The sequence below is a fragment of the Andrographis paniculata genome, unplaced genomic scaffold (genome assembly GCF_009805555.1).
Source record: "Andrographis paniculata isolate CXL003 unplaced genomic scaffold, ASM980555v1 Contig37END, whole genome shotgun sequence".
Taxonomy (NCBI): Eukaryota; Viridiplantae; Streptophyta; class Magnoliopsida; order Lamiales; family Acanthaceae; genus Andrographis; species Andrographis paniculata.
In genome coordinates, this window is record NW_026137570.1 from 2,856,064 (window position 1) to 2,882,673 (window position 26,610).

Here is a 26,610-nt window from a genome sequence, read left to right on the forward strand (position 1 = left end):
TTATTAATTACTTACTAATTATATTTTACATAAATTCTCGTGTTTACAGTAATACACCTATATTACATGGGACGAGGGAGTATATCATTTGTCGTAGAGCTGGCAAAAACTGACCCGACACGACACCCTGATACGAAATAATTGGGTTTGAGTCAAATATTTCAACCCGATTATGTATAAGGGTTGATACAAATCCGACACGATAGTAAACGGGTCGGCTTAGGGTTGAGGTTCTCAACTCGAACCCAACATAACAACCCGATTATAATATATTAATATTGATTAATATATTCATTATATATGTAAAATAAACATAATTTAATAATTTCCTCATAAATTAATTTAAACTAAGTTTAATTTTAAATAATTCAACCTAATTTATGATCAATCCAATATAAACTAACATAACACAACAACACAACAAAAAATTATTTAATTTAAATCAAGAAATTCGATTTAATTATGTATACAGGTCAACACGAGTCAACCCGAATCTGACACGATAATAAACGAGTCAACCCGAACCCGACACGATAATAAACGGATCAAGTTAGAGTTGAGTAATTTAACCCGTTTAAAGTATTCAATCCGACACAAACCCAGCACGAATCGACCTATTGCCAGCTCTAATTTGTCGCAAAATATTATGTACATATGACACAGAACTATTCAAGTTGAAATTTAAAAACAACCATCAAGTAATCAAATCTTTTAATTATGAAAATTTTATTTTTAGTACTCCAGCTATTTTATTAGTAAGTGTGGAAGGCCTAAGAAAGTTGACAAATTTACTATTTGCAAGTATATGGTTCTCACTTATATTAAGAATTTGTTTGTGTTAACACTATGTTTAAAATTTATATAAGAATTAATATACTTTTCGTTCGCCTCTAAGATTTACATTTAATTTTTACATTATTATATTTAATATTAAAAATATTCTTATATTTATATATTTTTTGTTTGTACAAATGTCATTCTATTAGTATTATAAGACACTAATGAAAGTATTTTTGTATTTTTTTTTTTTAAATTTATATTACATTTTAATATAATAATTAATATTCAAAGATCAACAAGTAAAAAGTAAATGAGACCAAGAGCCGGACGGAGGTAGTAATATTTTCGTATGATATAAATATACATGTCTGTTGATGGCTGACAATTAGTTGTTAGCTGATTCGATTAGCTGTTAGTTGATTCGCTTAGCTGGTTTGACTAGCTGATTTGATTAGCGGTTTGTATTAAAGTGTTTGGTAAAATAGCAGTTTGATATTAGCTGTTTATACTTAAAATGTTAATTCGAGATATTTTATATATTATTTTCAATATATTTAATTGAATTTTTTTGATTGGTAGATTTTTTTTAGAATTGTATTATTAATTTTAAAAATTAGAAATTTTTTATTAAAATATTTATTTTTATTATTTTTAAAATATTTTGTAAAAAATTAATGCAAGTTAATTGAAAAATATATATCTATTTCATTAGAAATAGTATAAATATAAAAGAACAAAAATATAGTATATATATTTTTATTATATTAATTTTTAATTAATATATATTTCCACTAAATTTATAATTTCAAATAAACCTATTCATTTTTAATAAAAATATTATGCGATAGAAAAATACTATATAAATGAATCAATAATATTTTTATTCTAAAAAATTTAAATATATATATAAATAAGATAATTGACATATAAAAAAACAATTATTTTAAATTTATAAATATGAATTTATAATTTATTAGAAAAAAAAATAAATCCAAATAATTAATAAATAGTGTAATAAAAAATAAATATTAATATACGATGAAATAATTAATTAATTTTAAGAGCAAATAAAAAATAAAAAAAATTAAAATAAAAAAGCTAATCTACCAAACACCCTCAAAGTTAATTTTGTAATTTTACTATATATTTTCAATGAAGTAATTAATTAATTTTGTATCAGTAAAAAAAATTAATAGTGCACTAGTAGAGTCGCTGCAGCAAAAGAGCATACACTAGTTTATAAATACAACACTGCAATGCTTTTTATCTTTTCATTATTTAATTTTACCTTTTTAGGGCAGGATTATTCTCCTTTATACCGGTGTTTTTAATTAAATTATATTTGATTTTTTACAATCAAATAAAAAAAATTAATTATATTTTTAAACTATAATATGCATAATTATATGAGAGAGACTGAAATGAATATACCGATTACTTTTGCATCATTAATAGATTTGTTTAATTTTATGATTGATTTCAAACGTAAACATATATATATATATATTTTATATGTATATTTTTATAGATACATGAAATAAAAACATATTTATTAATATAAATATATTATCACCATTAAATATATACAATTACTATTTTTTCAAATAAGCACTCTAATTATTACGATACAAAAACAATACCTCCCTTAATAAATTATCACAATTACTTTAAAAATTAAAAAATTCAAAACTAAAATTCTTATCTAATCAATAAAAATTTATATCCTTAGAGGCTTAAACACTTTGATTTTTAACTGTTTATTCAATATTTTTCAATAAAATAATTTTTCATAAATATTATGTAAAAATACAAATATATATACCTTAATATAATATATATATTATAACTCATAAAATGTTAATTATTTAAGAAAAAAATATATTATTTTTTATATTATCATTCTCATACTAGTGTCCAAAAAATTCAATTCATTTAAAAATATTTAAGTTAGGTTATGTTTCATTTTTTTTTTTCATAAGATTAATTTCATAATACTTCCTCCATCTCACCTACTATATCCACGTTGGCGTTTCCGTCCGTCCTACACGTGTTATGTCACTTTCTTTTTTTAAAAAATAATTACACACTTTAATTTTATTTTAAATTTCTTAGTTTAATATTTTTTTAATTTTAATTCAATTAATTAATTATTTTACTATTAATTTATAATTATTTATATTATAAAATAATTATTTTTATTAATATATATTTAATTATCTATTAATTATAATGTGAGATGGAGGGAGTAATTTTTTAAAATCATAATTCAACAGAGAAACCCGCCGGCCGGCTTACATATAAATATCTGATCTGAACTCTGTCTGACATTCGAACTCCATTCATTCATTCATTAGTGGAGTATTTTCCACTGAACCTCCACCGCCGCTCCCCACCCTCTCTCTCTCCTCTCTCTCTGTAACCGCCGTAGTCTCGAACCAACACCTCTACGATGTCTCTGAGCAAAGGAGAATTGGCTGGTCGTTTCCTCGGACGCTGCATTTTCACCGGTTTCGGAATCGCCCTCGGCTGTGCAACCATCGCTAAATCCTTCTTCCTAGTTAACGGAGGCCACTGCGCCGTCGTCTTCGACCGTTTCCGCGGCGTCATTGATGATACTTCTGGAGAAGGCCTGCACTTATTGATCCCATGGATTCAGAGACCAGTCTTCTTTAACATCCGCACCCGTCCCCACGCTATATCCTCTGTATCAGGTTTGTTAGATTTTCGAATTTTTCTGTTGAAATTTGTACTCGTGATTGCCGCAATATTCTTATGTGTCTTTTTTTTTTTTTTTTTTATGCCATAGAACTTGACGTAACTGAACATGAGCTGCGTGAATCGTGATGATCTGTTATCTTTAACTTGCGTGTGTAGTACGATTGAAGTTGTTCGTGTTTTTGCGAGAATATATTATTAGAACTGGAGAATTTCTTATGCTAGATAATGAATGTTTCAATCAATCTATTCATTCAACTAATTGATTCGTCGTTTCTTTGTAAGTTTCTTCAATTCATTTTATTATTACTTTATAGCGTTTTATGATCTATAATTTGCAAGCAAATGCACCTCAATTTACTGAATGAACGAAGTTTTTTCTGGTTTCAAAGAATAATCATGTTGAGCCTCATCAGGATATCTTATTAAACCTCTAATTTCATTCATTTGGTTTACGCATAGTTTTGATCTACTCCAGAAACGAATTCGTAACACACTTCTACTTCTCTCAGAGTAAAAACTACAAAATCGTTTTAGGATTTGTGATCTAAAACAATCATCACCGTTTCATCACTGTTTGTTTCGAATGATATTCATTGTATCGTCAAACATCAGCACGTTCCTTGTGCATATAATGTTCATCTAAATTGAATAGTGTGGCTAAGTTCGACAATTCTATGGCGACAGAACATTATTTTGTGTTCTGAGTGTTATGAACTTATGATAGCAATACATCTCTCCAAAATCGATATCAGTTTAAACTTCTTGTAGCTCTTGATTTACACTAGATCTCTGATAATGTTTGGCATGTTTAGTTAATGCATTCATCACTGCAAACTGAATTTTCCCCCAATGACTACAGGCACCAAGGATCTACAAACTGTGAATGTAACTCTGCGAATCCTATCATGCCCCGAGGTAATTTTCCTTCCTCGAATTCTAAGAGAACTGGGCAAAAACTACGACGACATAATCCTCCCATCCATTGCCAAAGAAGTTCTAAAATCTGTCGTTGCACAATTCAACGCCGAAGAGATTGTAACAAAGTATTACGACGTTACTGACATGCTACAAGAAAAACTGAACAATAAATCAAGAGCTTTCAACATTCTTGTGGACGATGTTTCGATCACACACTTGTCATTTGGCGAGGAGTTCTCAAAGGCTGTGGAGCAGAAGCAGGTGGCACAGCAGGAGGCAGAGCGGTCTAAACTCATGGTGTCGAAATCAGAATACGAGAGTAAAGCCGCCATTGTTAAGGCTGAAGGTGAGAGTGAATGTGCCAAGCTGATTTCCGAAGCTACTGAAGCTTCCGGAACAGGTCTGATTGAGCTGAGGAAGATCGAAGCTGCTAAAGAAAATGCTCAGGTGCTGTGCAGCCATGGAACTGTGATGTATTTGCCGAGCAACAACAACGTGCTCATCGATGTCAAACCTCCCTGCAAATCTTGAGGTAAACTTGCCTTACTGGAATTTCTTTTTCTGCATTGCTTTTTTAATTCTGTTTTCGTGTTCTTGATTTGTGTGGCTTTTGCATCTACTTGAGCTCTTTTATGATTTGGTTTTGTTCTTATGCTTTTCCGGTGTTATAATCGCACTTTTTTGTTGGAAATGAGAGATTGAACGTAGTAAGCTTAGATCCTCTACAATGTCTAGCTCCTTCCTTGCCTTACCTGAGATTTTTTAGTATGTGTGTTTTCCTATTAGGTTAAGCTTTTTAGGTGAAATGTCGTTCAATATTTGAGGACCTCATAGTTTGAAAAATTTGAATGGTTGTGCTTAACCTTCCATGGAATATTTGGGAATTTTGTACTTTTGAAAAAAAATTTAAATAGCAAAACGTAAATTTAGTTTGTTACGGAATCAATTTTACATTCAAAACATTGCATCAACACCTATTTATATCACATCATACAACTATTTAAATTCAAAATTTTTACCATTCAAATCTCAATTCAAACTCCAAACCCTCGAACAAACACACTGTATTGTAAGAGATGATAAATATTGGATAATTTTATTTTTTTGAATAAGAAAAAGAATTATTTTTGTTTGGAGGTTTGGGTTTTAAATTGGGATTTGAGTAGTAAAAATTTTGAATTTAAATAATTGTATGATGTGATATAAATAGGTGTTAAGTGATCTTTTGAATGTAAAATTGATTTTTAGTATAATATAAAAAATGAAAAAAGAAGTGTTTGATTTGATATTTTTTGGGGAAGAAAAATGGGATTGGATAGTGTATTTAAAATCCAACCTCAAACAAACACACCCTAATGAATGTCAAAAGTTCCAAAAGTGTAAGTGAACCAACTTGATTAGATTTTCGAAAATGTCGATTGGCTATCCATACCTATAACTTGTACGATTATGTTACTTTTTTTCAAAATAAAAAAAATAAAAATTATTACTACATATTTTAATCTCATTTAAAAAATTTTAATTTATAATTTTAAAAATTTTAATTAAGTAATTATTTATTTTAATTTTAATATATTGATTTATATTATATAGTAATTATATGTACTAATATATTTTTAATTATATATTAATTATAATTTTTAAAAATTTTTATGTTTCCAATAATTCGGATACAGTAACCTGTGAAAGTATTTAATATGTAATTTAGTAGGAATAAATTGTATATAATATAATTTTTTAATTGATAAGTAACGCTATTAAAATTATCTATATAACATAGCTATAATCTCACTTTATATATATATATTTTAAAACTATTTTTTACAAAATTCACTAATAAATATTTTCAAAGTTATATTAAAATAAATATTAATATTTAATTAAACTATTATATAAAAATTATTTTATATATAAAATTTCATATCCAACATTTATTTTCATTATACAAACTTATCTTTTTTTTTTCTTTTTTTTTTTTTTTTTTTTTTTTTTTAATTTTCAATTTACTGGTCCCATAATTCCACAACTGAATGAATGGAATTGAATTCGATGGATCCATTCTAATATTGCTACTCCCTCCCTCACACATTCATGTTATATTTACTGGAGATAAAAAGTACAGATAATATATATATATATTTTTTTAAATGTTAAAAGTAGCGGTAATTGTGTAATAAAAATAAAAAAATCAGGGTAATTTTACGATGATATGATTATTTATAAAAATAAGACAATTGTTTTGGGACGGACAAAAATGATAAATAAAACTATTGTATTAAGACGGAGAAAGTATTTTTTTTATTGATTTATATAATTGTATAAACTTATGTAACAAAGTTTACAAATTTATTATATTTTATAAAATACAAGTAATATTAATAAATAATACTATTATTTTTACTCAATATTGAGTCTCAAATTCATTTCAAAACTCCTCAAGGACAATATTTCAAGTATAAATTTGATTTGACTTATCATCCTTGTAACAAATCTTATTGTCCAATGCACCGTAAGGCATTTTTATTGGGCAACAGATATGTATTTGAAAAAATTATACAGTAATAAATTTCAATTTCGGGTATATATATATATATGAAAGAATAACAATAATAATGATATGGGCCTTCCTTTGGGCTCATAAAATAAGCTTCCCAATCCTATAATTTAAATAGACTACAAATAAAATTAAAGAAAAGAGTCACCTAAAGTACATATAAAAATTGAACTACAAAAATGATCGACTGCAAAGTAAGTGTGTTCATCTTCTTGTATGTTTCTTGGATGATTTTCTTTTCTCCAATCCAAGATATTTACTCATGTCTTCTTCCCCGCCGTCGTCGTCTTCCCCACCCCTTCGCCTCTTCTTGCCGGCGGCACTTTCTTTCACTTTCTGCATAAATACAATGTTAGACTCGCAGCCGGGGCACAATTTGCTAAAACACATTAACCGATGTGGTTTCTATGAATATTCATTCGTATACCATTTGCGCTAATCTTTTGGCTTCTGCAACTCGTTCCAATAGCAACAACACTTCTTCCTCCCGGGTCGGGTATTCAGGCAATTTCTTACCTGTTGTCGATAGATACATAATATGTGAGAGTGAAGATTTTCGCAATTATTGTTTTTCAGTTTTTGTCAGTTACCTATAAGCTTCTCTATTTGTAAATACCATTCCAACTCGTACTGATTTACAATTGATATTGCGACCCCTGACCGCCCAGCTCGGGCAGTTCTCCCAACCCGATGTACGTAGTCCTGCATGTAACCAATATATATATATATATATATATATGTGTGCAAGAATTTTAGAAGATATTATAATTGATGAACCAATTAGAAACTCTCGACAGTTCATTAAAAATCGAGGATTGTTAACCTTGGAGTTCATAGGAATGTCGTAGTTGATAACCATGTCTACCATGGGAATGTCGAGTCCTCTGCTGGCGACATCAGTGCATATAAGAATGTTACATTCACCAGCCTTGAACTTGTTCAAGGCTCCAAGCCTTTTCGTCTGCAATTATAAAAAGTTATAGAATGAACACAGGGGTGGGGTGGGGTGGGGTAGGGTAGGTTTGTAATGAGATGACGGGTAGGATACCTGAGTCATATGCCCATTGATTGGGATCGCTCTAAATCCAAGATTCCGAAGCATATGAGCTAAAAGAGCCGTTGCATCACATGTACGGGTGAAAACCATAGATGTACTTCCCGACATCTCGGTCAATATATATACAAGATAACAGTCCTAAAAGAAAAAGCAGACAAAAGGGAAAAAATAATGGTATCGATCGATGTCAAGAAAAATGAAAAATCACATTAGCAAAAACTATCGACCTTGTACTTTGCAGGAACAAAGCAGTATTGTTGCTTCAGCGTATCGACCGTAGAATACTTGGAAGCAGCTTCAATCTATAGTCGAATTTAAATAAGAAATTTATTTCGTAGAAAACTAATGGGAAAGAATCGCGCAGCTACCTTACCTTAACAGGGTTTTTGAGACAAGCTCTTTGCAGCTTTTTCACCTGTCACAAATGGCAACCACAGATTACAAAAACATTCGAGAGAAATATCTATATATATATATATATATATATGCTCCCTCCTTCCTTTAACAATCTATCCATTTTTCCATTTAGGTCTGTCCCATAACAAAGTATTAATTTCTTTTTTAGTAATTGTACTATCTACCTAACGTTACAAATACCCTTCCAATTTACAATATATTTCACAAGTGCCATTACATTTATATCATACAATACTAATAAAGTTAGTTTATTCTTTTTATCTTTATTTCTACTACATCCCAATATAATACTAATATTTTTAAAACTCCGTGCAAAAAGCCAATAGATATATAGATATGGGACAGAGGGAGTATATATATATATATATAGATTGATGGATTAACATAAAAGACTCCATTGCTTTCGTTACCTTTTTAGTCATGGTTGCAGAATATAAATATGTTCTTCTCTCACGAGGAATAACATTCAAGATTTCATCGATTGCTTTTTCAAAATCATCATTCAGCAATCTATCAGCTTCATCTAGAACCTATAAGAAAAATCAATCATCAATATATAAATCATCATTTCAGGTATCATATTAAACCCCAGAACCTCAACATATAACCAAATAACTTAAACCTAAATGCCAATCAATAAAAACTCCAATAATAAGCATGGGAAAAAATAATAACAACAATCCTTACCAAGTATTTCAATGTACGTAAAGAGAATCCTTTAGTATTCGATAGATGATCAACTAGTCGACCCGGCGTAGCAACCTAGAACATATAAGACAACAATCAACTCAATACATCATGCAAAATAATCAGCTTTTACATCAGCAATGAAGTTTCAAGAAGACAACAAATGGATACATGAACTTCGAATAATATCGAACTGATCGACAACCTCAAATTCTTACAATATGAACACAAATGGCTATATCAGTTACGAAATCTCATACAACAAATTAACAAAACCCTACCTGGATATGTAATGATAATCTAACAAAGTAAAACATCACAACAAACTACAAAAACACAATTACATATTTCTTTCATCGATTGAAACTAAATTAATCAAAATCCAAACTCACAACAATGTGCGGTCGCTTTCCTAGAGCAATGCTCTGCTGCACCATATCCACACCTCCCACAAGCTGCATCGAAAACATAGCCAAGGAACTCATTTAGCTAAATGTTTCAGATAATCATCAAAGGTGCAATATATATCATGGCAGCAGTAATTTGATTTTGATTTTGATTTTTGATCTTACCACAGCACACTTGACGCCAATTCCAGAGCCCAAGGCTTCGAACTGCTCCGCAATTTGAATGGCGAGTTCTCGCGTTGGGGATAACACGCACGCGAAAAACGCCTGTGGTGTTTCCAACAGCGATTGAAGAATTGGAATGGCGAAGGCGCCGGTTTTGCCCGAACCTGTTTGGGCGAGTCCGATTATGTCGCGTCCCTCCAGAGCAACAGGTATTGATTCGACTTGTATTTTACTAGGGGTTTTCCAGCCGAGAACGTCGCACGCCTCTACCAGCTGCTCGTTCACCCCCAAGTCCTTGAATGATTTATCCTCCCTCTCCTCCGCCATTGAAAGGCCAAATTAACGATTTCGAGCAAATACAGCGGCGATTGCAACACCAGCGCTGGCCAGAACCACAGTGGAAGACGACAGCAATCGAAAAGAAACTAGAATGGAATTGTTAGGGTTTTAGACTTGCTCAATAACGCAGGTTTTCGGGTTTCAAACCGGCGGTTCCGGTTCAACCTAAACCGACATCGAACCGTAATCGGAACCTCCCACGGTTCGGTTCGAATAGGCAGTTCTTTATTTTTTATTTTTTATTTTTCATCAAAAAAAAAAAAAAAAAGAGAATAGGGATGGAGAAGATCAGGAAAAAAAAAAAAGTAATAGTCTTCCCGTCCGCCTCTAAAAGTCATATTTATATTTTGTGACGAGTGTAATACTATCTTCGTCCGGCTGTAAAGGTTCTATTTATTTTTTGCTTGTTGGTCTTTGAATATTAATTATTATATCAAAACGTAGTACAAATTAAGAAAAAATTACATAAATATTTTCATTAGTGTCTTATAATACTAATAGAAGAAAATTTGTACAAAAGATTATATAAATATAAGAATATTTTTAATGTTAAGTACAATGACGTAAAAGATAAATGTGATCTTTAGAGACGGGCGGAGGGAGTGGATTAATTTTGAATATATTAGAATGAGTATGATTGTGATCTCACATTGAAATCAATAAAATTTATTCATAAAATTATATTAATATTTTGTTATATTAAAAATTTTATTTAAATAAAAATTTAAACCAATATTTTATTTTCATTTCAAATCACAATAAACAAACTCTTAAAATTATAAAATGAATACTTGATTTTGAGATTGAATCAATATTTGGGTGTGTTTGTTCGGGGGTTTGGATTTTGAGTTGAGATTTGAATAGTAAATTTTTTTAATTTAAATAATTGTATGATTAGATATAAATAGGTGTTGATGTGATGTTTTGAATGTAAAATTAATTTTTAGTATAATATAAAAAATAAAAAATAAATGTTTGATGTGATATTTTTGGCGAAAAAATAAATAAATAGTGTATTTAAAATCCAATCTTCCAAACAAACACTAATATTCCATTCATTGCAAAGTAAAATTTATTTTTCATTAAAAATGTTTCAACTATTTACTTGCATTAAAATAGATGTAAAAAGTACTCTCTCCGTCCTTGAGAGATGAACCCTTTTATTAAAGACACGATTTTTTAGGTAGTGTAAATTAGTAAGTTATTAATAATAAGTTATGATATTAGTTTATTATTTTTTATATGAATAATATTATTGGTGTTTTAAAAAAATTTAAGATTATATCTCGAAAAAAATTATGCAATATGGATATCATTTTGTAGATAATAAAATTTTATATAATAAAAAATATTTTTATTTATTTATCATTACCATAAATTAGTTTTATAAAAAATGAGGAGTTTTAAATATTGATAAAAAATTATGTTAATTGAGGAGAGATATATAAATAAAAGGATTTTGAATGGTCCTACGGATAAGATGTTAGAAGTTTAATTAAATTGATTTATATTTGTTAAGTATGCTTAAGATTGATAAAGTTATCAAAAATAGAAATGAGTCATATTTTGTGAGACGTATTAAAAAGGAAAAAGGATCATCTATGGCGGAACGGATGAAATATATAATTATATTTATAGCAATTGTCTTATCGGTAAAATTTATAAGATTCTTGACTTAATTAAATCATTTGTAATTATAAATATACACATACTTTTTAAATTGAAATAGTGTTATATAAACAAACGTAAACATTCGTTGGCACTATTGTAACCATTTATTATCCTTTTATAACTTCTATATATAGTCGTTGTATTTGTACGAGAATAGATAGGTGTGAACACAAAATCCAATTACATACACTCTTTCTATTCAATTGTGTTATGCATCATACTTAAAAATATATATATATATATATATAATAGTACACTCATATACATACAAATATTGTTATATATATCACACGACACTACATATGTATATATCTCTACTTACCATTATTATATTATTATTATTACATAATATATTATCAGCACGAAGGTTTTTGTATATTTTATTTTTGGTAAATTTTATTTTTATACTATTTATTTTCTAAATTATGAAAAATTTTGCAAAATTTTCTTTTAAACATCTGTCTCTCATCGACAATAATTTTATGACTTGGTTTTTGGATGTAGAAATGCATCTGGTTTCTATGGACCTTATTCATACAATTGCCAGTGAAAGTACGACTACAAACCAAGATCGGGCCAAGACTATTATTTTCATTCGTCACCATCTGGACATTCCTTTACAGTCCAAATATTTGACGGTGAAAGATCCACTTGGTTTGTAGAATGAATTGAGGAGAGATTTGAACACTTAAAATATATCACTCTCCCAAAAGCCCGACATGATTGGCTTAACTTGCGATTGCAGGATTACAAAACTGTTATAGAGTGCAACTCTGCTATCCATCAGATTACATCTCAGTTAAAACTCTGCGGAAAAAATATTACTGAGAATGATAAATGGGAAAAGACACTCTTTACCTTCCATACTTCTAATGTTGTGTTGCAACAACAGTATCGTAACAAAAATTTTCAAAAGTACTCACAACTCATTGCATGTCTTTTATTAGCTGAGCAAAATAATGAGTTTCCGATGAAAAATCATCAGTCCCGGCCCACTGGTTCCAGTTCGTTCCTTGAAGCGAACGTGATATTTTCTGAACGAGGCCGATGACGTAGTAGAGGCCATGGACGTAGTCGCGGTCGTGAGAGTCAACGCGGTCGATATACCCTTTACAATCACCACGGTTTTGACATTGACAAGAAGCAGAGTAAACCCAATATGGAGATATAGCCGACAAGGCTAAACAGGAAGAGGCAAATAGACATTTGTAATCGGTGTGGCATTGAAGGCCATTGGACCAATATCTGCAGAACAACCAAACACCTAGCTGATCTCTACGAAGCCTCACTGCAGAAAAAAAAAGAAAGAATGTCGAGATTAATCACCCTGATAATGATGACGACCCCGATGATGATCTTTTTTATTACGACACAACGTATCTTGATATAGCGGATTTTGTCGTAGATCCAACAAACCCCTAGTGACAGACATATTATGTCATTTTACATTATGCTACTTTATATTTTGTAATCTTTAAATTATCGCATATTACCTTTTTGTAATGTATTTTGTAATATTTATATTTGACTTTATTAATACTGCGTTTATTTAAATTTGAAGGTTAAATGGATACCAATCAAAATGATGCAAATATGTGTTTCATTGACAGTGCAACGACACATACTATATTGAAACACGAAAAATATTTCTTCCATTTGAAAAGGGAAAAGATGAATGTCAATACAATAATTGGCAGTGCAAAATTAATTGAAGGCTCTTGAGAAACTATTATATTTCTCCCCGCGAGCACAAAAAATATGATACAATATGCACTGTTGGCCACTAAAGCTCGAAGAAATTTACTGAGCTTTCATGATATTCGTAGAAATGGTTATCACATTGAAACTATGAGTGATACCGATGGTGAATTTTTTGATGACCAATATCATTGATAAAAAGAAATGCATCATTGAGAGATTACCCTCACTTTCTACTGATTTATATTATGCCAGATTAGATGTTGTTGAAACACACCCCACGGTAGATCAAAAGACTACCGATTTTCGAATATGACATGATCGCCTTGGGCATCCTGATAGTATAATGATGAGGCGGATAATTGAAAATTCTCATGGTCATTCATCAAAAAGTTAAAAAAATGTTAAACTCAAATGAGTTAACTTGTGTTGCTTGCACTAAGGGAAAATTGATAACCAGGCCATCGTCAGCTAAAGTAGGTATTGAATCACCTACATTTTTGGAAAGAATACACGGTGATATATGTGAACCAATAGACCCACCATGTGGTTCATTTAAATATTTTATGGTTCTTATTGATGCATTTACCAGATGGTCTCATGTCTGTCTATTATCGACAAGCTAGCATAGCTATTATAAGAATGAGGCCGACAAACTATCATATATATTCCCCTATGTAATTAGTATTTGGTCACGAACCAAATATATTTCATCTATGTATTTTTTGGTGTGCTGTTTATGTTCCTATTCTACCCTCTAAACGTACAAAAATGAGTCATCAATATAGATTGGACATTTATGTCAGGTATGAATTGCCGTCAATTATAAAATATCTTGAACCTACGACGGGTAATTTATTCACTGCAAGATTTTTCAGATTGTCATTTTGACGAATCATATTTTCCGACATTAGGGGGGACAAAAATGAACTGAAAAAGGATATTAATTGAAAAATCCCATTGAATTTTTGTGATCCTTTTACAAAGCAGTGTGAACTAGAAGTTCAACACATCATTTGCAAAATATTGCAATTCAGTTACCAGATGCTTTCAATTACTCGAGCAAAGTCACTCGATCATATATCTAAACTGCTAATGCTCCGACTAAAATAATTGTCCCTGATAGACAAATAGGAAGTGCTAATGAATCAGCGACACACTTGAAGCGTGATAGACCACTCGGTTCCAAAGACAAACATCCTTGAAATAAAAGAGGAATTAATGATAATCATGAAAATATCAGGAATGAAATTGATAAAACTCAATCTAATGAAGAAGTCAACCATGAAATAATTGCTTAAGAAGAGCATGATCTTGAAGAACATGACGACATTATTGAAAACTCAATCAACTATGTTACTTCAAGAAAATGTTGGAACTGTAAATAGACAATTATTGATAATGCTTTCATCCAATTTAGTACTTGATATAATGGAAGAAAATGAGGATCCAGAGCCAAAATCGGTTCATGAATATCGACAAAGAAATGACTGGCCAAAATGGGAAAATGCGATTCAATCGGAGCTTGACTCATTAAACAAAAGAGAGATTTTTGGGCCAATTGTTCAAACACCAGATGGTATAGAACCAGTTGGTTACAAATGGGTGTTTGTATGAAAAAGAAATGAGCATAATGAAACTGTGATATATAAAGCCCGTCTTGTAGCTCAGGAATTCTCACAAAGACCTATAGTAGATTTTGATGAAACATGCTCCCCACTTGTTAATGGAATAACGTTTAGATATCTTGTGAGCCTAGCAGTGCGATAAAAAGCTCGACGTGTGTCTTTTAGACGTAGTTACTACAGATCTTTATGACTTATTGGATACTGATATTTATATGAAGTTTCACGAGGAATTCAATATGCCTGAAACATACAAATTAAACCCAAAGGAATCATATTCCATAAAATTGAAAAAGTTATTGTATGGACTTAAACAATCAGGGCGAATGTGGGATAATCGTCTCAATGAGTGTTTAATAATAATAAAAACAGAGAGGTTATCCTAATGATCTCATATGCCCATGCATCTTTATCAAGAAAAATTGGTTAAATTTTGTCATTATTGCAATATTTGTTGATTATCTCAATTTAATTGGAACTCCTGAAAAGATCCAAATTGCAGTTGGATATCTAAAGAAAGAATTTGAGATCAAAGATTTTGGAAAGACAAAATATTGTCTGGGATTACGAGTGGATCATGCTAATAATTAGATATTTATTCATCAATTCACATATACCCAAAAAATATTAAAACAATTTTGGGTAAACTGTTTTTTTAGTCCCCTAACTGGACCCCTTTATCATTTTAGTACTGTAAGTGGAGCATGTCGCAAACTAGTCCTATAAGTGAAAATTTTTTGCTGTTTTAGTCCTCCGGCGCTGGAGACGCCCTCGTGGCTCGCCGGAGGTGACGTGTCCCGCCAGGTCAGCGACACCTGGCGGACACGTGGATTTATTTATTTATTTTTTTATTTTTTAAAGATCCATTTAGGCCAAGAAAAGAAAATGAAGAAAATGAAGAAATACTTGGCCCCGAGGTACCATATTTCAGCGTTATTGGCGCATTAATGTACCTTGCAAATTGTACCAGGCCAGATATATCTTTTTCAGTAAATCTACTGGCTAGGTTTAGCACATCCTCCACAAAAGTGTCATTGAAATGGTATCAAACACATTTTTCGTTACCTTCAAGGAACTCATGACGACCTCAGTTTATATTATTCGAGTGAATCTCGAACTGAATTAATTGGTTATGCTGACGCTGGTTATCTGTTTGATCCATAGAAAGCAAAATCTAAAACTGACTATTTATTTACTTGTGGTGGAACTGCAATATCTTGAGATCTACTAAAGAGACGATAACAACTACTTATTCGAACCATGCTGAGGTTTTAGCAATTCACGAAGCCAGTCGTGAATGCGTTTGGTTGAAGTTTATGACTTACCATATTCAGAAAAATTGTGGCTTGATTTCTAATAATGTATAACCTGATACGATTTTATTTGAAGATAATGCAGCTTTGATAGCTCAATTAAAATGAGGATATATTAAAGACGATCTGACAAAGCACATATCCCCAAAATTCTTTTTTAATCACGATCTTCAGAAAAGTGGTGAAATTAATGTACAACAAATTCGATTGTCTAAAAATTTTGTAGATTTATTTACGAAGGCGCTACCGACTGCAACATTCAACAAATTGATACAAGGAATTGGAATGCGTCGGCTGAAAGACATCAATTAAAGTCCAAAACAAGGGGAGCGTATTAATACATAAATGTTGTACTCTTTTTCCTTCACTATGATTCTTTCCCACATGGTTTTTAAATAATAAGGTTTTAACGAGACACATTCTTTGTATAAAAACATCAAAGTGGGAGTGTTATATAAACCACATCGACGTAAACATCATGTGGATCATTTATCATCTCAATCGTATATGATATGTAATGCTTTGTTGGCACTACCGTAGCCAATTCTTATCCTCTTATAACTGCTATATATAATTGTTGTATGAGAACAGATAGGGATGAACAAAAATCCAATTATACACACACTATATTATTGTTATAATATATATAATAGTACACACATATACATACATATATTGTTATATATATTACACGACACTACATACATATATATCTATACTTATCATTATTATATTATTATTATTACATAACAAATAAAACATTTTAATTTTATATTTCAATTACTTGAATACTATTAATAACAAGAAATCATTTTTTTAACTAATTGAGAATTGATGATATAAATGGATAGTAAGGGCACTTCCGTCACATAAATTCAACAATAGCGGTCTTGATTTGACTTAATTAACATATATGTATGAAGAAAGTAGAACATATTTGATAGTACATTTTAATATAATATATAACATATATTTTGATAGTACAATACAATGGTGTATAACTTTCACAACCATTCAATTTTTCAATGGTGACCAATTTTCTTTTTTCTTTTTTTTTTTTTAAAAAAATCCTATATCTATTGTATTGCATCTTTTTATCAGCACAATTATTACCTATGAAATTATTATGCATTAAAACTTTCAAAACTCAAACCAAATTTACTAACCTACAAAATGCAAAATTTAAACTCATCTTAAAATTCAAATATAATACAAACTTAAATCAAGTTTTTCCCAACTCACCCAAAAAACACATTATCATAAGACCATCCATAAATTCTTCAAAAGTTTATCTTCACTTTGACATCATACTTTTTCTTACATATCCTAATATATTTCCCCCACTTCAACAAAAAAATAGAAATAAAAATAAATACATATATTTATATTTATATTTATATTTATATCAACATAATTTACTTTAAATTTAAATTTAATAAAAATATCAATATATAATTTTGAAAAGAATAACATTTTATATAATACAAAAATAAAATAAAAATAAATATAACTAGAGAAAATATTAAAGAAAAAAAAATTACCGTGAATTTTTGTCCAAAGAAAGCCAACTGCAATTTTACATTTTTTTTATAATACGTCTGACATAGTCTCTCGATGGTACCTTGTTGGTTCTATGCTTGCGAATGGACTGGGGGCAGACCTACAGCCCATGGGTCTTTTTCTACATGGGTTGTACGGGTATATACCCCTTTAGCCACGGTAGTGGTTTTTACTTTGATTCCTCCGGCCATAAAGTTTCTAATAGGTATTAGTGCCCCATCCCTGACTCCACCAACAACTGATCTGTAGGAAGTGAATTGCTCGAACATAGGGCAACCAACAATCGCCTGACACGTAGCATATCCGCAGCCGACACAACCTACAAAACCGTTGCTGCAATCGTTCGGGCAACAACCGAACCTTGTTCCAAAGGTTTCCTAGGGTCCCCCATTGTCTGTTATGAGACATGTAGCAATTGGACAACATACGAATCCTTCTGTCGAGCCTCCCCGAATCAACCATCAAGCATTCACAAACGTGGTGCCACAGATGTATGACGGTTTGCTGTGTATACTAGCTGAACAACATTATCAACATTAATTTTCAGGTCATATAGTGGATGAACACCCATTGCTGAGAACATGCGTATCCTGGAGTTACATTATTTCGGCGAAGACTCCCGATCTATGATAGAGCATGTTAGCCGATTCACTGTGTAATGCGGCGGTAAGTTTGGAAATAATGATTTGTATAAATTGTAATTATTTTCTTTATCTTTGTGAGGCCCTGCAGTCAACTGGTATGCCGTGCGATGTCTAAATTTGATATGTTCATGGATCGAGTTGGAGAGGGATTTTCACGAGAGGTTTTATACGTCGTTGCCGGAGATTACTGTTTCAGATCTTATAAGCATGCGGGAGAGGGGTGATGAGACCCTGGAACATTTTTTTAGAATTTCAAACGTGCGGAAGGACATTGTCAAGTGCGGATTCCCGGAGGCTAGGTGGTAGATATTGCAATCGATAATATGCTGCTCTATCTACAAGAGAAGCTTGCATTACAGGAATACCCCAATCTTCGTCATTTGCCATCGACGGTGATGAAGGCCGAACAAATGCATCACAAAATGCAAGTTACTCGACCGTAATGTGCATGTCAGACAATCCACTTTGTTCAAGAACAGGATGATAGGCTGCCTTCCGTCGATGATACCAGTGACATATGTATCCTTGAGTTTACGCAAGAGAAGACATATGTTTTCCTCGCTTTAAAAGCCTCTAGAAAAAAGGCCACTATAAAAGGACAATACTCGTTTGATATTGCAAACTCGGAACATATTTTTGAATATTTACTAAAAGACAAACAGCTTTGGTTGAAAGAATGACACAATTTTCCATCTGATGAGGAGCTAAAAGGGAAGAGTTTTTGTAAGTGATATGGGGTTTTCAGCCACACGGTGGGAAATTGCATCATATTTTGAAATACGGTGCAAAAGGTGATTAAAGAGGGGTGATCGCGTCTTGCTGATCGAACAAAGATAAAGGTCGATACTGACCCCTTTTCAACCCATGTGAATGTAATTGAGATCTATTCCAAGAAAGAGAGTTTACCAAACATTTCAACGCGGAGAAGAATACATAAACTGCCAATGCCGTGCAAGCCTATCATCGAGCGTTTCGGGCAAGCTTGCCATCCCCCACATAGAGCTCCTGTAAGCCGATCACAAAAAGGCACCGACAGTGTTGGCATCAAACAATGGGGCTGGCGAGAGAACAAGGTTTGGAAATGAGTCCCGATGCACTGCCCGTGGTCACCGCTCTTGCAGAGGTGTCACACAAAGATTTTAGACAATATTTGAGTGAAGCGTGGGCTAGGCACGCAATCAAAACAGCCCCCGAGCTAGACATTATGTTCGGAGACCTTGGTGCCGCCTAAATAAATGCAAAATGGAGAACGAAGCAACATGACAATGTTGTGTGGACTATTACACATGACGTCAATTCTCAGCTCGACTTTCACTTAGAATCAGCTCTGACTGACCTTCATTTTACTTCTAAATGAATGTAGGGAATTGAGACCGATCCACCAGGCTGAGGCGAGCACTTCGCAAGCTGCATCAAACAAAGATAAAGGAAAAACACCGATAATTACGTCGGATTTGAAGAACTCGAGGAGGAACAAAGGATTGATGCCTTTGATGGGGATGATTTTTTAAATCAAGTTTGGATATTATTGCTTTTGACCGTGAACTCGATCGTGCACTTCAATTTCAAGGCGATTTTGCAATGAATACAGTTGAATTTTTTCCTGCCGAGTTTATAGCTCATTGCGATCAACCCAGTCATTACAAGAAGATATATTGGTGGAAGATGACAACCGGTAATGTGGGTGATAGAAGATAGCCCCGTTGAGGACGTTTTCCCAAAATTCATAATTTTTTGAAAGTCGACAGAGAATGAAACGCCCATTTGAAACCTTTATCTCACCATCACATTTGATGGACGTCGGATTTGCAAAGTGTTAGTCAATGGTGGGACATCAGTCAACATAATGACACTCTTCATATTGCAAAAAATTAGAAAAAATCTCAATGATCTAGTGCCGTCTAGAATGTGAACTACCGATTTTACCAGTAATGCACATAAAGCTCCCTACATCGTGGTCGCCGAAATGGCTATTGGATTAAGGAAAGACACAATGACTTGCTTTGTAATTGAAGAAAAATCCTATTTATTCATTAATCTTTGGGAAAGATTGGATCAATACTCCTCAGTCCGTTCCATCGAATTTGCACCTGTGCGTAATATTTTGGAATGTAGGTCGCGTTAAGGTTGTTTAGACCGAATCCGATCCATTGGCAGAGGTATATGCGTTAGAAGTGATTTATTATTCTCTTGAAGGTTTCCCTTGTCTATAATGTTGTAGGGAGCTGACTGTGGGATGAATATAAGTTGATGTCGAAAGGTTTTGAAGTTTGCTCAAAGGCCAATTCATCAAAGAGTTTTGGGAGATTTAAAAATATCTTTTAAGCTACAAAAAATGATATATGTATAAAATGAATATAGTATCGTGCGTGTTCCTGTAGTAACTCCAGAAACTTCATCAAAAATAAAAAATCTCTTTAACCGGTGAGTGTTCGGGTCGAACTCAGGGAATATGCGAATACCCTATATTTAATTAGAAAAAGTGCAATGATTTAATGCAATCGAAGAAACTGAAACGATAAATTACAGAAATTAAATCTAACTAAAAAACAATAAAATATATGTATCTCGAAAAGAATGGAGCGAGGCATTTGTGTGTGACTTTTGCGTTCCTTAATGGTTAGGTTTTCATGATAAAATGAGTAGGATGACGATAGTGTGATAGCGAAAAAATATATGTATAATTGCGGGGAGTTTCAGAGGAAGGACTGTGATCGCATTTGCTCGCTTAAGCCCGATTCTCGACTTGGTTGGTACTTGACCTTACGGGATTTACAACGAGGCTTCAGCGACACCTAGCGAAGAACATTATTTGCTAGAAAAGCCATTATCATCGGACATTTTTGTGACCTAATAGACCAGCGCCTATGTCCAATGAATTTTTCTTCCAACCGTCTCGCTAGTGGCTCTATCCCTCTGATACCTCTATTTAATCGAGGTTAAATTCGGAACAGCAACTAAGCATGTCAACAAGGCTCCCGCGTACTTAGTTGCTACGAACCGCCTAATCTCTATTAATGAATACAATGCGATCATAGGAATGGATTGTTAACCCTTCTGTCGCCCTTCCGCAATCTTGTCGAAATCTAACTTTAACAATTCAAATTGAACATGAAATTTTTGGGTGAAGGTAAGGTGAAGAAGTATGATAGGAATTTTATTAGCTAAAATAGTATTTTGGAATTAAAAGAAAATGAGGAGAAAATCAATTTGCTCGCAACACAAAATCGAAAATCGCATATTATCAAACTAGATGGATGATAAAATAGTGTGTATGGAATGATGGGTAGTGTGTATGGTTATGTATATAAAATACAATGAGAAGAGATATATATATATAAGGGAAAGAAACTTGGCGATTACAACCGCCCATAAATAACTACTTCTAAAAACAGCTACTAAAATAACTATTAATAACTTACTAATAACTAACTATTTTCTAGAAGGTCTAGAATAAAATTACATAAAACAACCAAAAATTAGCTAAGGAATAGTCAATAATGCATGAATTAGTGGGAGCAGCTAAGAGAAAACAAAAGTAAATGCAGGAGCTGAGGGGTGCAAAGCAGTAAATGCAGCGAAATTCTGTTTAGAACAGTAAGTGCAATGAATATTTTGTGCAAAATTAACGTTGGCTGGCGCAGTAATCGCAGGAGCTGGTTAGTGGTGGATTTAATGCAACCGTCACTGACAAAGTAAATGCTCGCTAACCTGCGGAATTTAATGCGTCGCTTCGCTGGAACTGAGGCAAAATTAATGGTTGCCGCTGGAATTCCGCGTTCGTTGCTTTCCGCGCAGAGTAAATGCAGCCGCTGCTCATCGATTCCGCACAGCCGCCGCTCACTTTCCGTGCAGGTGCCGTTCACTTTCCGTGCATGGCCTTCCGCCACTCACGGACTTCACGCTCACTGCTTTGTGTACAACCGCCGCTTGCTTTCCGCGTTCACTGACTTCTGTGTAGCCATCGTTGGAATTCCGCGTTAGCTGCTTTCCGCGCCAATGTTGACCTTTGACCATTGACTTTCACTTTCGGGTGCTGACTTGTGTTGATTTTTACGATGATGGTCGTTTTTCGCTTCTGAAGTCATTTTTTTCGCTTTTTAAGGTCAATTTTGGATTATAAAACCAATTTTCAAACATTATTTCATCTGCATAAATAATAAACATCTTATAAATATTTATTTAAATAAATAATACTTATTAGATAATATTAATTTAACCAAAATTAAATACTTAAATAGCACATAAATAATACCTAAAAATATAATTCAACGAACGCATCAATTGATTTAATTTATGCACCAAAATAATTATAAATTATACTTAAAAATTAATAAATTAATATTTTACGCACAAGATGAAATAAATACAATTATTGGAATTAATTAATATAAATTACACCAAAACTTGACATAAAGAAATAATTAATTAAATAAAAATAAGCTATAAAATATGACAAAATCAAGAGTTATTACCAATTTACAACCAAAAAACAAGTTAGTTTTGCATGGAACCGATTCCCGAACTGGCCTAGCCATATCCACCCGGTAATAAGGCAAAATCCCACAGCCTTGGGGAAGACCAGTTCCTTCTCCCGAAGCCTTCTAAAATTGAGGATGACGAGCAGTTCCCAAGCCCTATTCGAAGGACTGTGTGCCGGTGTTCGATCCACATGATCCATTTGAAGAAATCCATTTAGGAAGTGAAGCGAGTCCTAGGACCACATGGGTCAGCGCTTGTTGGATGGAGCATCCAAAAATTGTCTCATCAAATTGGTTGAAGAGTTTTGAGAATGTTTTGCATGGAATTACGATAAAATGCCCGGATTGACCCAAAATCTTGTCGAGCATCGATTGCTGACGAAACTCAATTTCAGACCTTACAAGAAGCCTCCAAAGAGGTTTAATTTATATATCCTAAAGGAAATTAAGGAAAAAAATAGAGAAATTGTTGCAAGCTAATTTCATACGTACTTTCCGCTACTCCAAATGGATTCCCAATGTCGTGTTAGTGATAAAAAGAATAGGAAATTGCACATGTGTATTAATTTCAGGAACATTAACCTTGCAACTCCTAAAGACGAATATGTGATTCCGATATGCTTTTCTAAGCCCCGACAGAGTATGAGTTTTTGTCTACATGGTTGGTTATTCGAACTATAATCAAATTTATTTGGCTGAAAAAGATGCGCACAAGACGGCTTTCAGATGCCTAATGTCGTTCAGCTTGAAGAATACAAGAGCGACATATCAGCGCGCTATAGATACTATTTTTCATAATTTAATTGGCACGTCCATGGAGGTTTACATTGACGATGTGATTTTCAAAACCTAAAGCTTCGATGACCATTTGAAGCACCTCCGACAATCCTTCATTCGCATGAGACAATATAACCTTAAAAAGAATCCTACCACGTGCATGTTTATCGTCCGAGCTGGGTAGTTCTTGGCTTCGTTGTCTATCATGCGGAATTGAAGCCAACACGAAGTTCAGAAGCTTCGGGGCAGCCTGCGTGTAGCAAGCAGCTCGTGAAGCGATTCGGTCTAAGTCATTCTAAATTTTCACCAAAAATATCAATTGGTTTAGAAATTTTAAAATTCTTCCTGATCAATACTTTTGTGAAAGGCATTTTATTATCTCAATATAAATGTTGCACAATGTTTGGGCCAGAATTAAGACCGAACCACCTAGTAAGTGGCCCAATGCACGACCCAACCAAAGGGAGAAATAAAATCCGTTATATATAAAAAAAAAAAAAAAAATCTTTTTATCTTGAGTTTGTTAAGATATTAGCAGATTTATTTGGATATGATAAAATCTTAACTGGTTGATGGTAGAATTTAGAGAAAGTATATATTTCCTAATTCCAATCAAAGTATCATTTTTATTATTTTTGTTTATTCAATTCAAAAATAGCTCTTTTCCAATATAGTAAGGGTGTGTTTGTTCTACGGTTTGGATTTTAAATTAAGATTTGAATAGCATAAATTTTGAATTGGAAAATGTTATGATATAATATAAATAGGTGTTGATATGATATTTTGAATGTAAAATTGATTTTTAGTATAATATAAAAAATAAAAAATAGGTATTTGATTTGATGTTTTTTAGAAAAATTTTTTAGATAAATAGTTGAGTTTTGGCAAAATCCTATAAACAAACACACCCTAAAATCATTTTATATACAAATACAAAAATACTTTTACTTTTACAGAAATTACAAAAATATTATTATTTTATTTATATTTTATAAGAACAAAAATATCAAATTATCTTAGATATTTTCATTAACTAACAAAATATTATTATTTTTTAATTCACCAAAATATATATGGCCATTTAAAATAGGGCTGAAATAGTATAAGTTTTGGTGTTTATTTTTTAGAAAACCATTACAGAGACCTTGAAATTTCATTCAAATTATCTCTTCTTTTTTTTTTTTTACTTTAATTTTCTTGCTTTCTTATTATTTTTATTTTGCACTTTTTTTTTTTCTTTCTTGCTTCCTTGCATTTGATACTTTCTTTTTTTCTTTTCATTATATTTTTCTTGCATTCTATTCGTTTATTTCATTTATTGTTTTTTATTTTGTTTAACATCGTGCAGAATTTTTTTTTAAGAAGTTGAAGAATTCATCAAAATTCGTGTCGGCTCATTTTGATAAACCACCAAAAAAATATTTTGAACGATAACACATTTTTCAAAAATTTTATCGCTAATTGCAACATGTTCAAAGTCCGTCGCTAATTTCCATGACTAATTGCTAGTTTTTTTTTTTTTTATAGTGTAGGTATCTAGGCCCGATCAAAAATTGGGCTTACCCAACACATCGGGCCAACCCAACATGAAAAATCGGGTCGATCCATACTACCTTTAACTTTAAGGATATTTTGTTTGATCACAAGATAAGTTTCTAAAAAGCTTGCCCTAATCGTTGCTAACTTATTTTACAAGTTGAATAATGATTTAAATATAATAGTTTATGAGATAAATATATATATATATATTGTGAAAATAAGAAAACAAAAGTCCAAAATAATAAAGAGAAATGCACACACACACACGTCTATTCCTTGATTTTTAAGCAGTGTTAATGTAGGACACGGTTGTACTATTTTACGTGTCCACATAATTTATTTCCAAATTATCTCATATTTATATAATTTATTACAAAAATAACCCTACCTTTTGATATTTATTTTGAAGTTTTCTGCCATAATTGCGGTGTTTTTAGTAATTGCTTCGTTGTCAATTGTGAGTCAATTCTCTATTATTATTACTCCCTCCGTCCTAGATACCGTGTCTACTACACTGTAGACACGATATTTTAAAAAGGGTGTAATTAGTAAATAATTAAGAATATATTAGTAAAAATAATTATCCTATAATATAAATAATTATAAATTAAAATTAAGATAACTAATTAGTTTAATTAAAATTTAAAAAAAAAATTAAAAATTTAAAATGAGATTAAAGTGTGTAATTATTTTCTTAAAAAAAAAATGATATGGTATGTGGGACGGACAAAAACTGTAATATGGATATAGTATCTGAGAACGGAGAGAGTATTATTATTATTATTATTTTTTTTAATTTTAAGAATGTTCATCCTCTACGTATCCACGTGTCTGTCTAATATTCCAATCCACACTTAAAAAAAGAAAAACAAAAAAATAAAAATCCAATCCACACTTGCCTATTATTTTCAGATTTTTTTTTGTTATTACATACTCCATCCGTCTCAAATATCGTGCAACATTTGTATTTGATACGAGAATTTAAGTGAAAAATATTAAGTATGATAATTTGAGATAATTTGGATATTAAGTAATGTGATTGGAAAGAGAAATAATAATTATTATTTTTTTTATTTGAGTAATATGATAAGATAAAGTGAAGTTTATATTAATATATGTATATAAATATTATTATTTATTTCTAAATTTGAAAAATATTGCAGTAAATTTAGGACAAACAAAAAAATAAATATTGCAAAATGTTTGGAATGAATGGGGCATTTTTTTTTTTTATACAATTACATATTTTCTTTTTAAATT

At 31.6% G+C, this 26,610-nt stretch overlaps 2 protein-coding genes across 2 annotated transcripts; one reads left to right on the forward strand and one right to left on the reverse strand.

Annotated features, from left to right (window-relative positions):
- The first annotated feature begins 3,135 nt into the window (after nt 1–3,135).
- LOC127250589 (prohibitin-3, mitochondrial-like) lies at nt 3,136–5,086 on the forward strand. The gene is made up of 2 exons (XM_051273951.1): nt 3,136–3,491; nt 4,358–5,086. The coding sequence occupies exons 1-2, from the start codon at nt 3,230–3,232 to the stop codon at nt 4,945–4,947; spliced, it is 852 nt and encodes a 283-aa protein (XP_051129908.1). The 5' UTR covers nt 3,136–3,229; the 3' UTR covers nt 4,948–5,086.
- A 1,894-nt stretch (nt 5,087–6,980) lies between these two features.
- Nucleotides 6,981–10,133, reverse strand: LOC127250097 (DEAD-box ATP-dependent RNA helicase 10-like). The gene is made up of 11 exons (XM_051273253.1): nt 9,704–10,133; nt 9,524–9,586; nt 9,132–9,206; nt 8,855–8,974; nt 8,401–8,442; nt 8,255–8,329; nt 8,019–8,165; nt 7,794–7,931; nt 7,561–7,672; nt 7,398–7,486; nt 6,981–7,306 (listed from the first exon to the last, which is right to left on the reverse strand). The coding sequence occupies exons 1-11, from the start codon at nt 10,028–10,030 to the stop codon at nt 7,175–7,177; spliced, it is 1,320 nt and encodes a 439-aa protein (XP_051129210.1). The 5' UTR covers nt 10,031–10,133; the 3' UTR covers nt 6,981–7,174.
- Between the last annotated feature and the right edge of the window lie 16,477 nt (nt 10,134–26,610).

Coding starts and splice junctions, on each gene's coding strand:
- LOC127250589 (XM_051273951.1), top strand. CDS start 3,230: ATGTCTCTGAGCAAAGGAGAATTGGCTGGTCGTTTCCTCGGACGCTGC. Junction 3,492..4,357: donor CGCTATATCCTCTGTATCAG/GTTTGTTAGATT, acceptor CAATGACTACAG/GCACCAAGGATCTACAAACT.
- LOC127250097 (XM_051273253.1), bottom strand. CDS start 10,030: ATGGCGGAGGAGAGGGAGGATAAATCATTCAAGGACTTGGGGGTGAAC. Junction 9,207..9,523: donor GAAAGCGACCGCACATTGTT/GTGAGTTTGGAT, acceptor TATATGTTCTAG/GTTGCTACGCCGGGTCGACT. Junction 8,330..8,400: donor GTCTCAAAAACCCTGTTAAG/GTAAGGTAGCTG, acceptor ATTCGACTATAG/ATTGAAGCTGCTTCCAAGTA.